The following is an 18,549-nucleotide window of genomic DNA, read 5'->3' on the forward strand; positions in this document are numbered from 1 at the left end:
AATCAGCTTGACAACTTTGCATGAAGGGTTTCCAGCATTGTTGTAGAATACGAAGACCTAACGTACACAAGTCCTAGGTAAAGTAATGCACATACATTTTTTTTATACAAAAAAAAAAATCCAGACGTTTTAGTGTTTGGGCTGGTGAACCCTTGCAAAACAGGTAAACTAATGGCCTAAATTCCTCTCGTATTGTGTGGTGGCTTGACTATATCTGCTGGCCAAATCATTGACTTAGCTACTGTTTCATTTGACAGGAGCCATCAAATTTCACTACTGTATAATTTCTACTTGCACAGGATGAGATCAAATGGACATGTTTTCTGGCTCTTAAATTTTACTTGTCAGTAGAAGGAACTTTGAGAAATGCCACCTTTTCCGTGTCATTAGGGTTGTTTTTGTATATATCCTCTTCATTGTCACAGCCATTGGTTAATGCTTCTAAAGGCAAAAAAAGGTCGCTCCAGTTCTAGTATGTGGCTTGGTAGCCAAGACAATCTTGAGTCTTCTGTTTAGCCAAGATTAACAAGAAAAGTACCAAACTTACACTCTTCTGACAGAAGATTTGTTACCCGACATATCCATGCTTGAATGATTTTCTAAAGTTAAATTGTGTGGAAGTCTGGTGACCCAGCATGAGGAAGTCTTGTTTAGCAAAATTGAAAAGACATGCAGTATGATGCACCAGTAACCCATTGCAGCATCTGTTACTTTTAGTCTGAGTGTATAGCATAACCTTTAGGAAGGCTTGGCTTCAGTCTCTGGGTACAGTTATCTTATTGATCACTGCTGCAGTAGCCTTAAGCTGTATGGATTATATTCTGCCTAAGGTATAACTGCTGGCTAGCTTCCAAACTTTCAGAGCGCCTTCCATGTGCTCAAACAGCTCAAGGGTAAGAGCCAAAGGCAGTTTAGTTCACACAAAAACGTCCCTAGTAAGAGAATGGACTTTGGCATAGGCAATAGTTTTCCAGTGCAGTATCAGGCTGATGGTCTCTAGCATGGCAAGTAAATTCCACTGACCCCCCCCCCCCCCAAAAAGCTTTGGAAGCAACACTGGAATGTCGGATGCCCACTTGCTGCCAATTGCCCAGGAATCTCCAGTAGCTGTTGAGGGGTATACGTGAACAGCTGTATGGTTTTGAGTTTTGTTTGCTTTTATCTTTTTGAGGACAATAGGTCTTGTACCATCTACTGTACAGTCTTCTCTTAATATAGCTGTCCACCAGTAGTCGCCTTTGTGTGTGGTGGGGGGTCCTGAATGTTTTAAATCCTATACATGGTAAACTTTTATTTTTCTGACCTTTAAGAGTGTTTGTTTTTTCTGACAGGACAGCTGCTTTAGAGGCTGTAGACTGACTTAACCCCCCCCCCCCCCCTTTCAGTGTAGTCTGTTCTGCAGTTTATGTATTTATCTTCTGATGGTGTAAGAATTTAAGCTAGTCAGTTTTACCTGTATTGTAGCAATTGTGTATAATTCAAAAAAATTCCCATTGTATATGTAATGCCTTAAAGGATTATTTGCACATATTGTGGCTTTGGCCATAGATGGGTCTGAAAAGTACATTTAGGCCCATTCGGTTAAAGATGAGACCGGTGTAGCAAAATTTGTTTCTGCCATCAGTTGTGTGGTTTGTTTTGTTTTATTTTTTTTATTATTATTATTATATCCATTGCTGTGTTGTAACTTAATTCAAATGCTTGATTCATTTAGTTTTAAATCCAATTGACCACGTTTGTTTTTGCTAGGCGACGATCTCCCTCACCTTACTACAGTAGATACAGATCACGGTCCAGATCTCGTTCATACAGTCCAAGTAAGTGTGTGAGGGTATTTTGCTTTGAAAATGCTTGCTTTTATTTTTAAGTAGCAATGTGGTAACTGCATTTTATGTGATATTGTAAACTTATTTTTCTAGAAACAAATATTCTGGAGGCAGATGGCAACTATGCTTGTGCAGCTCTATTTGCTTGCTATTTGTGATTTTTTTTTTTTTTTTTTTTACATGGGATTAACAAAAAGGAAGGCTCTGAAACAGTCTGATCTTCGTGTTTCACTGTTGATAATCACACTTGGGCTATCTGCCTGCAAGGTAGCCCTTGGTCAGCCCGAATACCAGAAGCTTAGTATTTCTGCATCAGTTGCTGTTGCTCCAGGACTGTCGGGTATAGAAACAGGCAGCTGATGTCGTTACTCCAGTCTTTCCTGCCGGAAAGGCCGAAGCAGTTCGTTCGAAAGTGCCAGTTGGGTGTTACCTGAATTTCACTTACGAATTGAATAATCCTGAAGTAACGCCCAAACCATTTGTCGGCTCTCGTTGCTAAATTCTTTTGCTCTCCATCTCCGTATTCCAAAATGGCTTCGGTAAGCCATCTGACTACAGATATTCTGAAAAAATGTAAGGATAAAGACAGAGGCAGACCATATAGGTCCAAAGCTGCTGGCGATGCTTCCTTTAAGCTAGTCGCCAGTTCTGGGGTGCTTTTGCAGCCCCTGATGCCCGCTTCAGTGGATGTGCAGGTCTCTACTGAGACCCATTCAGAGTCCAGTGTGCTGCGATACTCTTCAACTATGGAACCTGCGGATGTCTCTACCTTGGATGGGTCCAGAGCCGCTGTGCAGGCACCAGCTTCTGAGGTAGTTCTTCGTACTACCGATGTTCGACTCAGACTTTATCTGAAACCTACAGAGTGTGGTTTGTTTGTTTTTGTTTGTTTTTGTTTTTTTTTTGTTTTTTGTTTTTTTGTTTTTTAGGCCAAAAGTACTCTCTAGAAAACGGGCGACCTAAGCACATGCACCTGCTCCCATGCCACAATGACAAATGCTTAAAATGGCTGAAGACCTTTATTCTGATTAGGGGAAGATTGCCTTGAACTGCTAAGAGGAAAAGAGACTGGTCTCCTGCAGCTTCAGCAGACCGGGAGTCCGATGACTCTGAGGTATCTGATTACAAAGACATGCCTTTATCTGCTTATGAGGATTCCGATGCAGAGGATTCCATTCCCTCTGCCGCCACTCCAGAGGCTTTTTCTTTTGGTGAAACTTTACATACTTTTAAGAGCATTTCCACTGCGAATGCCAAGACTATTCTAAGTCTAAAAAGAGACTCTAGATTTGCCACAGCACAGGCCTTAAGTAGTACACCCAGTCCTGGAAGCTGTTGATGTTTTTATGGAATCCAGTCTTACTCCTATACCTCCTGCCCCTAGGAAACCAGACAGGTACTGCGGAGTGCCTGCCACTCAATTCAAGAATCCTACTGCTGACCCAGAAGTCATTTCCCAGGGGCCTAAATATGTCCAGGCAACTACAGCCAAGAATCCCACCCCTTTAGACAGGGATTCCAGAGCTTTGGACAGATGGGGTAAGAAGGTACATAAACTCTTGCTATTAGGGCATTGAACTGTCTCTGTTTCACATGCTGAAGTACCAGCAACATATTGTGGAACTTATTAAACAAAAATTGGCAACCTTTACAGTCTGTGCAGAAAATAAAGAATTGTTGGAGCTTATGCACACTGCAAGTCAAGTCAGCAAGCATAATTTGCAGTGTGGCTTTGATGCCCTATAAGCATTTTGCCGGGCAGCAGTCGCTGAGAATACATGCTTGGCTCAAGGAGCAGACCTTGCCAGACCATTTCAAATCAAAGTAGCTAACTAAGCGCTCCTTTGAACAAGGACAGTTTGTTTGGCACCAAAGCAGAAGATGTTCTTAAAAAGATGGAGGAAAAAGCCAAGTCTATGCAGACTGTTAAAGAATACCTACAAGTGGGAACCCCCTTGATTCAGTAGGCATTGCCCTTCCAAACACTGGTCCTTTCCAGCCTCCTCCAAGCCATCTCAAACCAGATCCAGGGGAAACGGACCACACAGAGACTACAGTATGCAGAGATCTAAGCAATGGAGTACCCCCACCCCCAAAGCAGGGAATGTTAAGCCACCTCCTTACGGAAAAATCTCACAATGACGACTTTTCCACTCCCCACCTCTGCCCAGTTGTTTGTGACCCTAGGAGGAAAACTTGCCCTTCATGCAAAAAACTGTAAGTTAGCTTAGACAAGATGCTTTCCCTTGGACAGGTCCTCCCCCCCCGGTCTTCCCTCTAATATCTTAGTTCCCCAGGGTATTGCTAAAGATAAGGGAATGTGGGCCAAGATTAATACTAATAGCCCCAGAGTGGCCCAGGCAGCACTGGTACCCCTCCTATTTGGTCTAACCAGCTTAAATTCATGGTAGGTGTTACAGAGAATGGACCTATTGATTCAGAACAAGGGCAGAATTATATACCCCAACTGGCAGACCCTTAAATAGTGTGAAGGGTACCTTGATTCATGAAACGAACCTCTTCTTGAAAAGCAGTTCTCATCTCCAAAAGGGAAACTATTCATCCTTTGGTATAGGCAAAAAGCACAAAACCCTTGTCTAGCTGGTCTTGTTTGGCCAGCCTTTTTTTAACAAGGGTATTTTTCTCCATAAAAATATATGATTCTGCTACTTCAGCCTCCCATCTTTTCTCACTCCCTCATGAAAGTTTCTGAGAGGAGGCATTCACTTAGGCCACCCAGTCTCCTGTCCCACCCCAGGACCTCAAGTTTTGTGTTGGAGAAACCTAATCTTCCACCCTTTTGAGTAAAAACTTTTTGAGTTGCAAGACTGCCCTCTTAACAGCTATTACCTCAGCCAGAATTTGTGTGTAACCCTTCATCTTCCACCCAGTCACTCACTCTAGATGAACCCCTCATTAATGGCAAAGTTAATGACGCGGATTTTGTTTAGTCAGTCCATACTCTCTGCTTCTTCCTCAACCCACAAAAGGGGGAAAGGATACTTAATTGGATGCATATAGACAACTTCATTACTAATAAGACAGAAACAAGACTGTGTGGCCTTTACCAGAGGGGAAACCAGTTTCTTGGCAAACCATCTCAAAATGGATTGATCTCCCACTGGATGATCCTTTGTTACAGCCATCATGGTAAGAAACCTCCTGATGCGGCAAGGATACATTCCACCAGGGCTACTGTTATGGTCAGCTTTTCTTTAAAGGGGTGTCCACGAAAGACATTTTGAAGGCAGCAACTTGGTCTTCAGTGCTTACTTTTTACCAAACATTACCATCTTTCGGTCTTCTCTGCCTAGAGAATTTGCTACTGCCATCTTGCAGGGCTCCTCAGCTCTCCCTGATCTTCAATCTTTCAGTTTTAGGAATCCTTCAACAAGAAGTTGGGCTGGCCAGGGCTTGAAGTAAAAACTCCCAACTCTGAATACATGCCATCTACGTTTATGGCAAGTGTACACAACTGTACTTTTTACAGGACTCGTACCTCTGTATTTCCATAGAATCTCAAAGGAGGTTCTTGTGCTTCAAATCCAGGTGTGAGGTATTATCGTTTGTGCTCTGGCTTTTGGCCTGTCTACTGCAACCAGGGATGTTATGTGATCCTATCTCGCCTACATTCTGTACTGATGGGTTCGGAGCCGATCCTCGGCTCCGACTCGGCATGCTATGCTATAGAGCGAAGTCTCTCATTGGCTGAGCTATTCTATATCCCAGGATGCACCACCGCTACTTCCCCAGATCTCGTTTGCCGCTTACAAGCTACGACGTGGTCTCGAACTTGGCTGAGCTAAGTGCCTTTTTTTCTGAAGTTTTTCTGTCAGGAAATTCTTTAATCTTTACCCAAAAGCTGTTTTTAGCTAAGTGTGTTTGTGAATTTTTTGTGGTAAATTTGTGTGACTGGACAGGGAAATGTTTTCCGTTTAAGTTAGAGGGGCCTTCCCCTAGTCTTTAGTGAGTCGTCTTTTTTTTTTTCAGAGGTCAAGTACCTGTTTGAGTTAGAGGGTTCTTGGTCCTCTTTTTGGTGTATTTGTTTAAGTTTCTTGGGCTTTCGCCTATCGTAAAAAAAAAAAAAAGAGTTTATTGTTGTGAAAAGCTTTGTGCTGAGTTCATACATTGTGTTTTCCTCTGTTATAGTGAGTAGTCTACAGGCATTATGTCTAAGGAGCATAGGCCCTCAGGATTCAAGAAGTGCACGAGATGCAACTATAAAATGTCCATCACTGATGATCACTCCTTATGCGTTTACTGCTTCCTGCAGCGTGTCACGCTTTTTTCCTCTCGGGTCCTCAAGAGAGAAGAATAAATTTGAAGGAAAGATCAAACCCTCACCACCCTCCTTAGAGGCCTTATCTTCCTCTTCCTCTCCAGATAAGAAAAAGAAATATTCCGCCAGCCAGCCGAACCACTCAGCCTCGACTCCCCTGGTTTTGGATCCGATGGCTGGGGCTTTGAGAGCGGAGTCACCTTCATCTCTGATTGATTTTGGAGCCGACGATGAGGCCGGCTCTCAGACACTTCTCTTGCGGCGAAGCCCTCGCACAGACAGAAAAAATTGCTGCCTAATCTCCCTCCCTCTGCATTGATAGTAGGTAGAGTCCATTCGGTCCCCTTCCCCCAGAGCCGGGGGGAAGTCCAGCGATCATCTCCTCGGTCTCTTCTTCCTTCCTCTAAGATGTCTGATTCAAACAGACAGGGAGTGCTCAAAGACTTTCATTCTCTGTGTTGTCCAGAAATTAGTTTCTCCAGCCCCCATCAGCTTCCGGGCCGATGGCCCTCCTGTGTTCTGGTTCCTCCTCCAGCTCCCAGCAGGAGGTTGCAGCGGTGCTTGGAGCCGTTGGAGTTTTTTGTCGGCTCTCGACCTACTCTCAACTCTGGCTCTCGGGTCAGGTTGGGTACACAGGCCTCCCCGCCTCCCGGGGGGGCCGGGGGTGGAGGCGATTCCGATTTGCCTTCGAGCCGACCTTCTCCTGGCGTCTGTGCCATCCTGGGGTGGTCACCCCCAGTGGGTCCCCCCTCCTGGAGGTCTCTCTGAAGCTTCTTGAACTCCCAAGGAAAAAAGAAAAGCACTGTGCAAGAGGAAGCCCTGATGAGTCTCACGACTGACTCACCACCGACTTGATGATTGATGATGCGGAGGGGTCCATCCTCTGAGGATGTCTCTAGCAGACTTCTTGCAGACTCAAACAGCAAGCAACGGCTTGGCCGACTTTCCATTCCAAACTGTTCAGCGGATGAGTGGTGGCTCAGGCTTCAACGTCCGTCCATCCTCCTAATAAGGAGTCTAGGAGCATGGACCGGTACAGGAAGCGCACCCTTAGTTCAGCGGCCTTTACCTTGAGGTCCCTGAACTGTTTGACGCACTTCACTAGACTTCAGAGGGATCTGATCAAGGAGCTTTCAGATACCCTCTTGGGTACCCTACCTGAGCAGCTGGCCCAGACGGTAGTCTCTCAGTTGGCTACTCTGTCATCGATAGCTAACTCGTCCATGAGGCTCATTTCATATGCAGCCGAGGGGGCGAGTAGAGCGGCGGGTACGGGTGTTGCTCTACGGAGGCAAGCCTGGCTCCGCCTGTGTAATTTTGCGGAAGCCTTTAAGTCTTCCTTTGCCGACGCTCCCTTTGATGGGTCCTCTTTGTTTGGACCCAAGGTAAAGGACACATTGACCCGCTGTGAGCAAGAAGGTAAGACTCTGACCGCCGTAGGGGCACGATTTTCCACTCCCTTTCGGCCTTACCCCAAGGCTAAAAGAGGAGGGAAAATGTGGTTCTGTAAATCCCAGAAGTCTTATCCCTCGCAGCAGGACGATCCCCCTTCTAGAGGCAGAGGCGGGGAAAATTTTTCTGGAAGACGCCGTCCCAGAAGCGGCAGAGGCCCCCGCAACACTGGAGACCGCGAGTCCTTTTGTGGCTCTTAAGCCTTCCACAATCCCTGAAGGATTGCCCGACTGTGCAGCTCCGGAGCCAGTCGGGGGTCGTTTTTTGAGGCACCTAAAAGCCTGGGAAGGTATCACTCAGGACCGATGGGTGCTTCGAATCCTCGCCGGAGGTTACGCTATCCCTTTTTCACACCCCACACCGCCGTCCAAGAAAATCCTGGACCTGCCACCCAGTCAACGGGAAATCGCAGCCTTAGAAATCTCAAAGCTGCTTCAAAAAGGAGTCATCCAACCGGTCCCCGCAGACAAGATCGCATTAGGGACTTACTCAAGATTCTTTTTGGTGCCAAAAAAGACCGGGGAGAGGCCCATTTTGGATCTCAGCATCCTAAATCGTTCAGTCAAAAAGTCCAAGTTCCGAATGGTCACCTTACAATCCATTCTCCCACTGCTGGAGAAAGGTGTTTGGATGTGCTCCATAGATCTCAAGGACGCCTATTATCACATAGATCAGGCGTCCAGGAGACCTATGCGCTTCAGCCTGGGAGACGGTCATTTTCAGTTCCGCGCACTGCCCTTTGATCTCACCACAGCCCCCAGGGTGTTCACCAAATGTTTGGCGGTCATGACTGCTCACCTGAGGAGTCTAGAATTCCAGGTGTTTCCGTATCTGGACGACTGGCTCCTAACTGCCACCTCCAGGCGTCTACTGTTGCAGAACCTACAAGCCACCATATCACTAGGCACTTCCCTTGGAATCACCTTCAATTGGCCAAAGTCTGTGTTGCTGCCATCTCAGCGCATAAGATTCATCGGAGTAGAGAGAGACTCAAACCAAATGCGGGTCTATCTTCCTACAGAAAGGATACAGACTATACAGTCTCAAGTCCGAGCCTTACTTCTCAGATCCAAAGCTCCAGCCAGGATGGTCCTGCAGCTATTAGGCTCTGTCGGCCACTGTTCTCCTAGTCCCCTTAGCAAGATTGCATATGAGAATTCTCAAGTGGCTCCCATCGACACAATGGTCCTTTCAGGATCTCCCTATCGGTCACCTCATACGGATCACGGAAACCTGCAAACGGGACCTTCGCTGGTGGCTGGTGTCCTCCAATGTGGATCAGGGACGACACCTCCTCCTATGGCCACATTGACGACTGACACCTCCCAGACGGGGTGGGGGGGGCATTACCTGGGCAGGTCAGTCCAAGGCAATTGGCATTCCGACGAGAGTCTCCTTCTTAACAACATTCTAGAAATGAGGGCGGTGTTTTTGCCTCTACAAGCCCTCCACGATTACCTCCCTCAGGGCGTAATTGCCATTCACTCAGACATGTCAGTAGTCTGGTATCTGAACAAGCAGGGAGGGACCAGATCCTACCCCCTTTGCAGAGAGGCCATGAGAGTTTGGGAATGGGCAGTGGCGACCAGACGTTTTCTGGTAGCGACTCGTATCCCTGGGAAATCCAACGTGATAGCCGACAGACTAAGCAGAACTATTCTCTCTCCTCACGAGTGGTCTCTGAACTATGCAGTGGCAACTCAGATCTTCAGCAGGTGGGGAACTCCCTTGTTGCGACCTTTTTGCAACCCCGCTGAACGCGAAATGCAGAAAGTTCTTCTCTCTCACTCCAGCTCCGGGGGAGAGTCCTACGGACGCATTAGCCCATCCTTGGCTCACCGGCTTGCTGTACGCCTTCCCTCCAGTTCCCCTCCTTCCCAGAGTGATCCAAAAGGCGTCTCACTTGGGGAGCAAAATGATTTTAGTTGCCCCTTACTGGCCTCGTCAGGTATGGTTCCCCTATCTTCGGAAATATGCACTGGACGGTCCATGGTTCCTGGATTAGATCCCAGACTTATTAATTCATCAGTCGGGACAACTCCATCAGTCCCTTCACACTTTGAAGTTAACAGCTTGGCTCCTCCTCTTCCGACTATAGTCAGGAATCATACTCTAGACCTGGAAGTCATACGTATCTTATCCTCGGCCCACAAGTCTGCCACTAAGAAATTATATACTAGCAAATGGAAGAGATTTGCTATTTGGGCTCAACTCCGGGGTCTAGATCCCATCACTGTTCCGGTGTCAGAAGTCCTGAAGTTTCTAACTTCCCTATTCAATCAAGGTTCTTCAGTCTCTACCATCAAGGTCCAACTGGCAGCTATTTCCAATTTTCATGAATTTATAAACCCACCTTTAATGAGCAACAGATTGTGTAAAACCTTCATGAAAGGTGCTGCGCTTTTACGACCTCCGATTTCTCATCCTGCTCCTCCGTGGGATCTCGATGTGGTATTACGTGCCTTAACCTCCTCCCCCTTCGAACTGGCAGCAACCTGTGATTTGAAACTTTTTCTTTCTTGGAAAACTGCCTTTCTGGTCGCGATTACTTCTGCCAGAAGGGTTTCAGAGCTTCAAGCTCTATCTGTCAAACCATCGTACCTGGTTTTTCAAAGATAGAGTATCCCTCAGGCCTAACCCATCTTTTGTCCCTAAAGTTTGTTCCAGTTTTTGCCTGCAACAGTCATTAGAACTTCCAGTTTTCTTCTCTAAGTACTCAAAGCGGAATACATCTTCCACACATTGGATGTTCACAGGCAATTGCGCTTTTATTTAGACAGGACCCAACAAACACGGAAAACGGATCAATTGTTTGTGTCCTTTTCGGATAATAAATTGGGCAAAGCCATCACAAAGGTCACTATTGCCAAATGGATCAGGGACTGTATTAGTCAGGCTTATTCCTCTTCTAATAAAGAGCTTACAACCTCTGTCAAAGCTCACTCTACAAGAGCTATGGCTACTTCAATAGCATTCTATTCTAAGCTTGCCATTAGTGACATTTGTGCTCTTGACTACGTGGTCTTCCCCGCACACCTTCATTTCCCACTACAAATTGGATGTGGCATCTCGGGGGCGAGCTTCATTTGGTTCCACAGTTCTCAGGAGTGTTTTCCAGTGAGCCACCCAGGAATCAGGTGCTAGGGACGCTGTCCCATCAGTACAGAATGTAGGCGAGATAGGATCACATAACATCTTTTAGTTATGTACTTACCATAACTTTAGATGTTTGAGATCCATCTCGCCTACATTCCTAATAACCCACCCTCCTTCCCCCTGCCTTGGAGATCAGAAGAGATCGGACGGTCCGAATACTATTGTTTCATCTTGAAACATCTGGCAATGTTATATAAACAGTTATGTGTGTATGCATGAGTGCGGACAAACAAGATCTGGGGAAGTAGCCGTGGTGCATCCTGGGATATAGAATAGCTCAGCCCATGAGAGACTTCGCTCTATAGCATAGCGTGCCGAGGATCGTCTCCGAACCCATCAGTACAGAATGTAGGCGAGATGGATCCCAAACATCTAAAGTTATGGTAAGTACATAACTAATTTTCACAAAATGTCTGCTCTGATGATGGCCTTGTGCATTCAAATTTTCACATACTTGGTCAACTGCTTCATTAAAGCAAAAGTAGAAATGGATCTGCTTTTCACACGAGATTCTGGCTTTCATTGGGTTTGCCATCAATGCATTCTTAGAATTGTATTTCAGGGTCTTTGCTGTACTCTACTTCAACTGGGCTACCTAACTTTCAGGCAAAGCATGGCCTTTTCCATCCTCTTGATCCCCTTGGACAGACTCCATACTAGGAAGCTGCAGCAGTACCTGAGAAGTGTGGTGGCAGCGTTCTTAATACCTTATTTTCAGGGTGAAGTTTCTCCATTGTCTTGTCAGTTTGCTTGGTGGGCCTGAGCCTGCTCCCTCAAACTGGCAGTCCAAAAAGGTCTGATTCCACTCCCAAGACGGTGTAACCTGGGAGTACTTTAACAATAGGGAGGTTATGTGGTACATAAATGGGGGGGGGGCTCCCTAGTTCTGCAACTCATGGCTTAGTACTTATCGGGTGAAAAATCAACTGGCGGATCACTTAAGCAGAAGACTGTCAACTTCGTGGGTGGCATCTCCATAAAGAAGTATTTCTCAGCATAGCCAAAGAATGGGGTGCGATAAAAACGGACCTTTTTGCCACGAAAAAAAAAAGTAGTACTCAATTTCTGTTAAAGGGCCAAAACATGGTCAGCATGTAAAATGGATGCCTCCTTCTCTTGCACAGGCCTGTTCCAATACCCTTGCTCCCCAGGGTACTGTTGAAGATGAGGGAAGAAAGGCAAAGGGTCATTCTAAGAGCTGCAGACAAACTGACTGCTAGGTTGTTCCTCCTCCCTCTGGAGGGAGACATCTTCAGACTTCCTGGACATTCTAAAAGAACCTTCTGTTCCTTCGTTCGATATTGTTTCATTCTGAAGAAGCTAACTCTCCCACCCTTAGACTGCTGCCTATGCAGACGTCAACTTTCTGACATTGAAGGCTGCCTCTCTGCTAACCATGACTTCAGCTAGAAGGGTTTGAGTTTTAGGCCCTTTTGCGTGTGGAGCCTTTTCATTTTTCTACCATGATGGTGTCTTAGAACCAACCTTCCTTAATGCCTAAAGTGGTTACAGAGATGTCTTTTAAACAAGACATTCACTTGCCTACCTCCCTTTACCAATCCTCAGTATAAGGGGGAAAGAATCCTCCATACACAGGTTGTGCATGGTTGACTGCATTAGGACAGAAGAAAAATGTCAAGTTTGCACAGTTTTTTGTGATCTTTCCCTTTATCTCTGAGGGAGACTAGTTTCTAAATATCCCAGTGTGTCCTGTTGTGCTACAGTCATCATGGAAAGAAATTAACAGACTCTGAGGTCTCCCTGTACTAGGGATACTGCTGCATCTACAACCTTCCTTGAAGCGGCCACTAAGGACATTTTGGAGGCTGCCACTAAGGACATTTTGGAGGCTGCCACTTGGTCCTCTCTGCATACCTTCACCAAACATCATCACCTTTCAATCTTCAAGTCCAGAGCCAGGTTTGCCACTGCCATCTTGTAAGGCATACTTTCCTGTCCATACACTTTGCCCAGCCTCCTTCCTTTCAACTTTGGGAGTTATGCCATCAGTTACGATGCAACAGTGAAACACTAAGAATATGGTTCAGTTTTGTATTCCATCCCTCCCTCCTTCCTCATGAGATTGGTTATGGTGCCGTATCACTCCCTTTATACTCTGATGTATTTGTTGGTTGGGATGTCTGCCAGCATCCTAAGGAGTAGATTCTGTGGTAGTCAGGTGACTAGGGCTGGCATGGCAGGAATTCCCATCGGTTATGACCAGGGTTGCCAGATGTCCCTGTTTGGGCAGGACTGTCCCGAGATCAGCAGCCTGATCCCGAGTCCCGCCCTGCTGGTTTAAATCCCGGGCAGCCTCCGCCTTTCGGGTCAATCAAAAATCGCTAAATATGGAGCTTCTAGTGTTCCGCATTAAACGAAGCTCCGTGTTTAGCGATTTTTGATTGGTCTGTATACGGGCCAATCAAAACATCGTAAAACAGAGCTACGGGCCAATCAAATAAAAAATAAACACCAAGCTAACAATGTGGAAGACTACCCCCCCCCCCTTTTATTATTATTTTTTTTAGTCTTTAATGTGTCCCACCTGGCGAGTCGGAAATCTGGCAACCCTGGTTATGACTAAAGTGGTGAATGTGCTGTAACATGTACTTTTTATGGTAAGTATACATACTTGTACTTTCCAGAACATAGGTTGCAAATTTCCTTACTAATGATGAGTAAATATTTGTCTGTTTCTGGTAAGTTTTGAAACCCCCAGCCCCTATTCTCTCCTGTTTCATGCAAGAAATGTGCAAGTTCCTCTAGGTCATCAGCACTTGACTTTGTTGGGATTGTAGTGTTGAGAGTATGTAGACCAATTATGTTCTAGGGTTGTCTTTCATGATCGGTTATACAACAGTATTGGTTCTATAATTGAATGTGATAATTGTCTCTCTCACTGGTCTTTAATATATATTGCAGCACCTCCATCTGAATTTTGTTTTTTTTTTTTTTTTGTTTGTTTTTTTTTTTGTTAGAATGTTTTTATACTAAAAACATTTAATATCCTGACAGATGATGTTATGTGATCCTATCTCGCCTACATTCTGACTGATGGGTTCGGAGCCGATCCCTCGGCTCCGACTCGGCACGCTTATGCCAAAGAGCGAAGTCTCTTATTGGCTGAGCTTATTATATTCCAGGATGCACCACTACCAGTCCCCCAGATCTCGTTTGCCGCTAACAAGTGAAGACGTGGTCTCGAGCTGGCTGAGCTAAGTAGTGATTAATTTCACTAGTTTTTCTGTCAGGAATTTCTATTTTTCTTCAACAAAAGCTGTTTTAACAGCTATTCTTGTGTTTAGAGTGAGTTTGGTGAAAATTACTTAGTAAATTCTTGTGTTGTGAGTGTTGACTAGGAGTACCTCTTGTGTGTAAAGGCCTTTCCCGGTCTTTTTGATTGTAGGTGACTTCTGTTTTGTTAGGGATCTCGGATCCTTTATACTGTGGATAGTTTCTCTTTCTTGTAAAAAAAGGTCAAAGAGAATTTCTTTCTAATTTACAGTGTTTGTATTGTGTTTTGGGCTTTAATTCACCGGAATGTCTCAGGTACCTAGGCCTTCAGGCTTTAAAAAGTGCACCAAGTGCAACTTTAAAATGTCGATCACAGATGACCACTCTCTCTGTGTTTATTGTTTGGGTGCAAAGCATTTGCAGGAGTCCTGCAGCGTGTGTCACGCTTTTTCCTCGAGGGTCCTCCAAGAGAGGAAAAATAAGCTCATATTAAAAGGTCTTGTAAAACCCTCCTTCGAAGAAGCTTTAGCATCCTCTCCTTCTCCCGCTAAAAAGAAAAGGGCGTCTGCTCCAACCAGTCCGTCGGATCAGACTGCCAAAAGACTTAGGCAGGTTTCTCCATCGGCTCCAAGGACTTCGGAGCCGAGGGCGGAACGGTCTGCCTCGATGCCACCAGTCTCTACTCCTCTGGCTTCGGAGCCGATGGCTGGGGCATCGAGAGGCGGGTCACCTTCGTCGGCTCCACTGGTCTTGGAGCCGACAAAGGTTGTCCGCTCAGACACTTCCTCCTCGAAGTCCTCCTCGGCACCGATGGAAACTAGTGTGGGTATTCCTTCGGCGCCGATAGTCATCGAGTCGCCTCGGAGCCGGTCCCCTAGCCCCTTGGGGCCGTTGGAGAGGCCATCTCGAACCCGTTCAGTATCCTCTAGGTCATCGAGGATGTCAGATTCAGACATAGACAGGGTGCTCCAAAGACTGTTCCAGTCCCCAGTCTTTCAAAAATTTGTTTCGGCTCCGACCCAGTTGGCTTTGGAGCCGATGGCCCATGTCATTGCCATTCCTCCTCCGACCGCTTCGGCTCCGTCAGAGCAGGTGCTGTTGGAGCCGGTGGAGATCTTGGGGTCGGCTCCGACCCTTACTCCAACCCCGGCCTTCGGGTCCGAGTTTGGTACACTGACTTCTTCGGCTGGACCTGGGGGTGATGTTTCGGGAACTATGCTGTCGGTTCCGAGCCTCCCTCTCGGTGCTTCGGCTGCGGGACTTCCGTCTTTATCATGGCTCCGGGGACCGGACACTCCCAGGATTCTGGGGGTCCGGCTTTCAGAGCTATGAGGAGTGCCTTGGCCAAGTCTTCGGCCATCTCTCCGGCTTTACCGGCACCTTCCCTGGGCGTGGAGACTGGGTCTTTGGCAGTTCCCCTGTCCTTAGGCAGCGGAGCCCCTGGGCCTGAGGTTACCCCCATTGGGGGTTCCCCTCCTCCTGAGGTTTCTTCGGAGGAACCCCCAAGGAAGAGATCGTGCAAGAGGAAGCACGTGGACTCCCCCGAGTCTATTACATCGGACACTGATCTTGATGATGCGGAGGGGTCCCCGAAGTCGTCCTCGGATGATGTCTCATTTGCAGACATCTTAGAGATCCTCAAACAACGAGGCGGCTGGATATCCAAACCCCCCTCTGCTGATGAGTCAGTGCTCCTCAAGGCCTTCGGGGCTCAACCCTCCGCCTCCTGGGTGTCTCCGCCCTTCGAGCTCCTGGATTTAGTTTGTCGGAGGGCGTGGGAACATCCAGATACCGTGGAACCAGTCCCTTCTCGTCCTAACAAATTTTTGTCTGCCCCACCCGAGAAGGAGTTCCTCACTAAAGGCGTGGCTGTAGATGCCATGGTGGTGGCATCTGCTACACAACAGGACGTGGCAGAGGCTTCAACGTCCGTCCATCCTCCTAATAAGGAGTCTAGGAGCATGGACCGGTACGGGAAGTGTACCCTGACTTCAGTGGCCTTTACTTTAAGGTCCCTGAATTATTTGGCACATTTTACCAGGCTTCAGAGGGATCTGGTCAAGGAGCTGTCAGATTCCCTCTCAGGTAACCTACCTGAGCAGCTAGCCCAGTCGGTTAGCTCTCAGTTGGCTATCCTTGCTTCAATTTCTAACTCGTCCATGAGGCTCATTTCGTATGCGGCCGAAGGGGCGGGTAGAGCGGCAGGCACAGGCGTGGCACTACGGAGACAAGCCTGGCTCCGTTGTGTCATTTTCGGAGGCCTTCAAGTCTTCCTTCGCCGACGCTACCTTTGATGGTTTCTCTTTATTTGGACCTAAGGTTAAAGAGACACTTACCTGCTGTGAGCAAGAAGGAAAAACTTTATCTGCCGTAGGTGCACGTTATTCCACTCCCTTTCGGCCTTATCCCAAGGCTAAAGGAGGAGGGAAGATGTGGTTCCGCAAATCACGTAAGTTTTTCCATCAACAGCAGGAAGATTCCCTTCCAGAGGCAGAGGACGGGAAATTTTTCTGGGAGACGCCGTCCCAGAGGCGGCAGAGGGCCCGCAATTCTGGAGACCGCGAGTCCTTTCGTGGCTCTTCAGCCTCCCACACTTCATGAGGGATTGCCCGGCTGTGCTGCTCGAGCCAGTCGGGTGCCGTTTGCCAAGCACCTAAAAGCCTGGGAGTCAATCACTCAGGACAGATGGGTGCTTCGGATTATTGCCGGAGGTTACACCATCCCCTTCACACACTCACCCCCACCGTCCAAAAAAATCCCGGACCCACCACCCAGTCAAAGGGAAATTGCAGCCGCAGAAGCTTTAAAGCTGCTAGAAAAAGGAGTCATCCAACCGGTCCCCACAGACCAGATCGGATCCGGAAATTACTCTAGGTTTTTTTTAGTGCCAAAAAAGACAGGGGACCTGAGACCAATATTGGATCTCAGCAGACTAAACCAATCAGTCACGAAATCCAAATTCCGAATGGTCACGTTACAATCCATTCTCCCATTATTGGAGAAGGATGTTTGGATGTGCTCCATAGATCTCAAGGACGCCTATTATCACATACCGATACATCGGGCGTCCAGGAAGTATCTGCGCTTCAGCCTGGGAGACAGTCATTTCCAATTTTGTGCTCTGCCCTTTGGTCTCACCACAGCCCCCAGGGTGTTCACCAAATGTTTGGCAGTAGTAACGGCTCACCTGAGGAGTCTTGGATTCCAAGTGTTTCCCTATCTGGACGACTGGCTCCTGACTGCCACCACCAGTCATCTACTAATGGACAACCTCAAAGCCACCATCTCCTGGGTGCTACCCTGGGAATTACATTCAATTGGTCAAAGTCTGTCTTGCTGCCCTCTCAGCGATAAGGTTCATAGGAGCAGAGATAGACTCAAAATTGATGCGTTTTCTTCCTACCGAAAGGATCCAAACTTTACAAGGCCAAGTTCAAGCCCTGATTTCAAGATCCAAGGCCCCAGCCAGGATGGTCCTACAAGTTTTAGGTTCGATGTCTGCCACGGTTCTTCTAGTTCCTCTGGCAAGATTGCACATGAGGATTCTTCAGTGGCTATTATCGACTCAATGGTCCTTTCAGGATCTTCCCCTCAATCACCCCATTATGATTACAGAAACATGCAAACGGGACCTTCGCTGGTGGCTTCAGACATCCAATCTAAATCAGGGAAGTCCTTTTGTTATTCCCTCTCCAGTGGTCACCCTGACGACAGATGCCTCCCAGACAGGGTGGGGGGGGGCATTGTCTGGGCAGGTTAGTTCAGGGTTCCTGGCTTCCAGGCGAAACTTTTCTCCACATCAATGTATTGGAGATGAGGGCTGTACTTCTGTCCCTACAGGCCTTACACAAGTTTCTCCCTCAGGGCATAATTGCCATCCACACAGACAACATGTCAGTGGTCTGGTATCTAAACAAACAAGGAGGGACCAGATCTTACCCCCTTTGCAGAGAGGCCATGAGGGTGTGGGAATGGGCTGTAGCTACCAGCCGTTTCTTGGTAGCGACCCACATTCCGGGGAAATCAAATATATTGGCAGACAGATTAAGCAGGACAATTCTCTCTCCTCACGAGTGGTCCCTAAACAAAACAGTAGCAGCTCAGGTTTTCAGGAGATGGGGGACGCCGTGCTGCGACCTGTTTGCAACACCACAAAATACAAAGTGCAAAAGGTTCTTCTCCTTGACTCCACATCAGGGGGAAGCAGCTATGGATGCTCTAGCACAACCTTGGCCAACAGGGCTACTTTATGCTTTTCCTCCGCTCTCCAAAGTCATTCAGAAAGCTTCTCAATTGGGGTCCACAATGATACTAATTGCTCCGCACTGGCCTCGTCAGGTATGGTTTCCCTACCTGAAGAAACATGCGGTGGACGATCCTTGGACTTTAGAGCTATCTCCGGATCTGCTAATTCATCAGTCGGGACGACAACATCAGTCCCTTCACACCTTGAAGTTGACAGCTTGGCTCCTCCACTTCCGACTTTAGTCAGAAATCACACATTAGACCCGGAAGTTATTCACATTTTATCTTCGGCCCACAAACCCACCACTAAGAAATTGTACCTCAGTAAGTGGAAGAGGTTTGCTATCTGGGCTCAAC

General features: G+C 47.1%; 1 protein-coding gene across 3 annotated transcripts in view; it reads left to right on the top strand.

Annotated features, from left to right (window-relative positions):
• The window catches only part of TRA2A (transformer 2 alpha homolog), a 111,302-nt gene that overhangs the window by 50,966 nt on the left and 41,787 nt on the right, over positions 1-18,549 (top strand). For all 3 annotated transcript variants that reach the window (XM_044064615.1, XM_044064616.1, XM_044064617.1), the window contains one exon: positions 1,750-1,817. In XM_044064615.1, coding sequence (XP_043920550.1) covers positions 1,750-1,817 — 68 coding nt within the window. The remainder of the gene's footprint in view (positions 1-1,749; positions 1,818-18,549) is intronic.

This window comes from Protopterus annectens, chromosome 3.part0, assembly GCF_019279795.1.
Source record: "Protopterus annectens isolate FY-2018-M chromosome 3.part0, PAN1.0, whole genome shotgun sequence".
Lineage (NCBI taxonomy): Eukaryota > Metazoa > Chordata > Ceratodontiformes > Protopteridae > Protopterus > Protopterus annectens.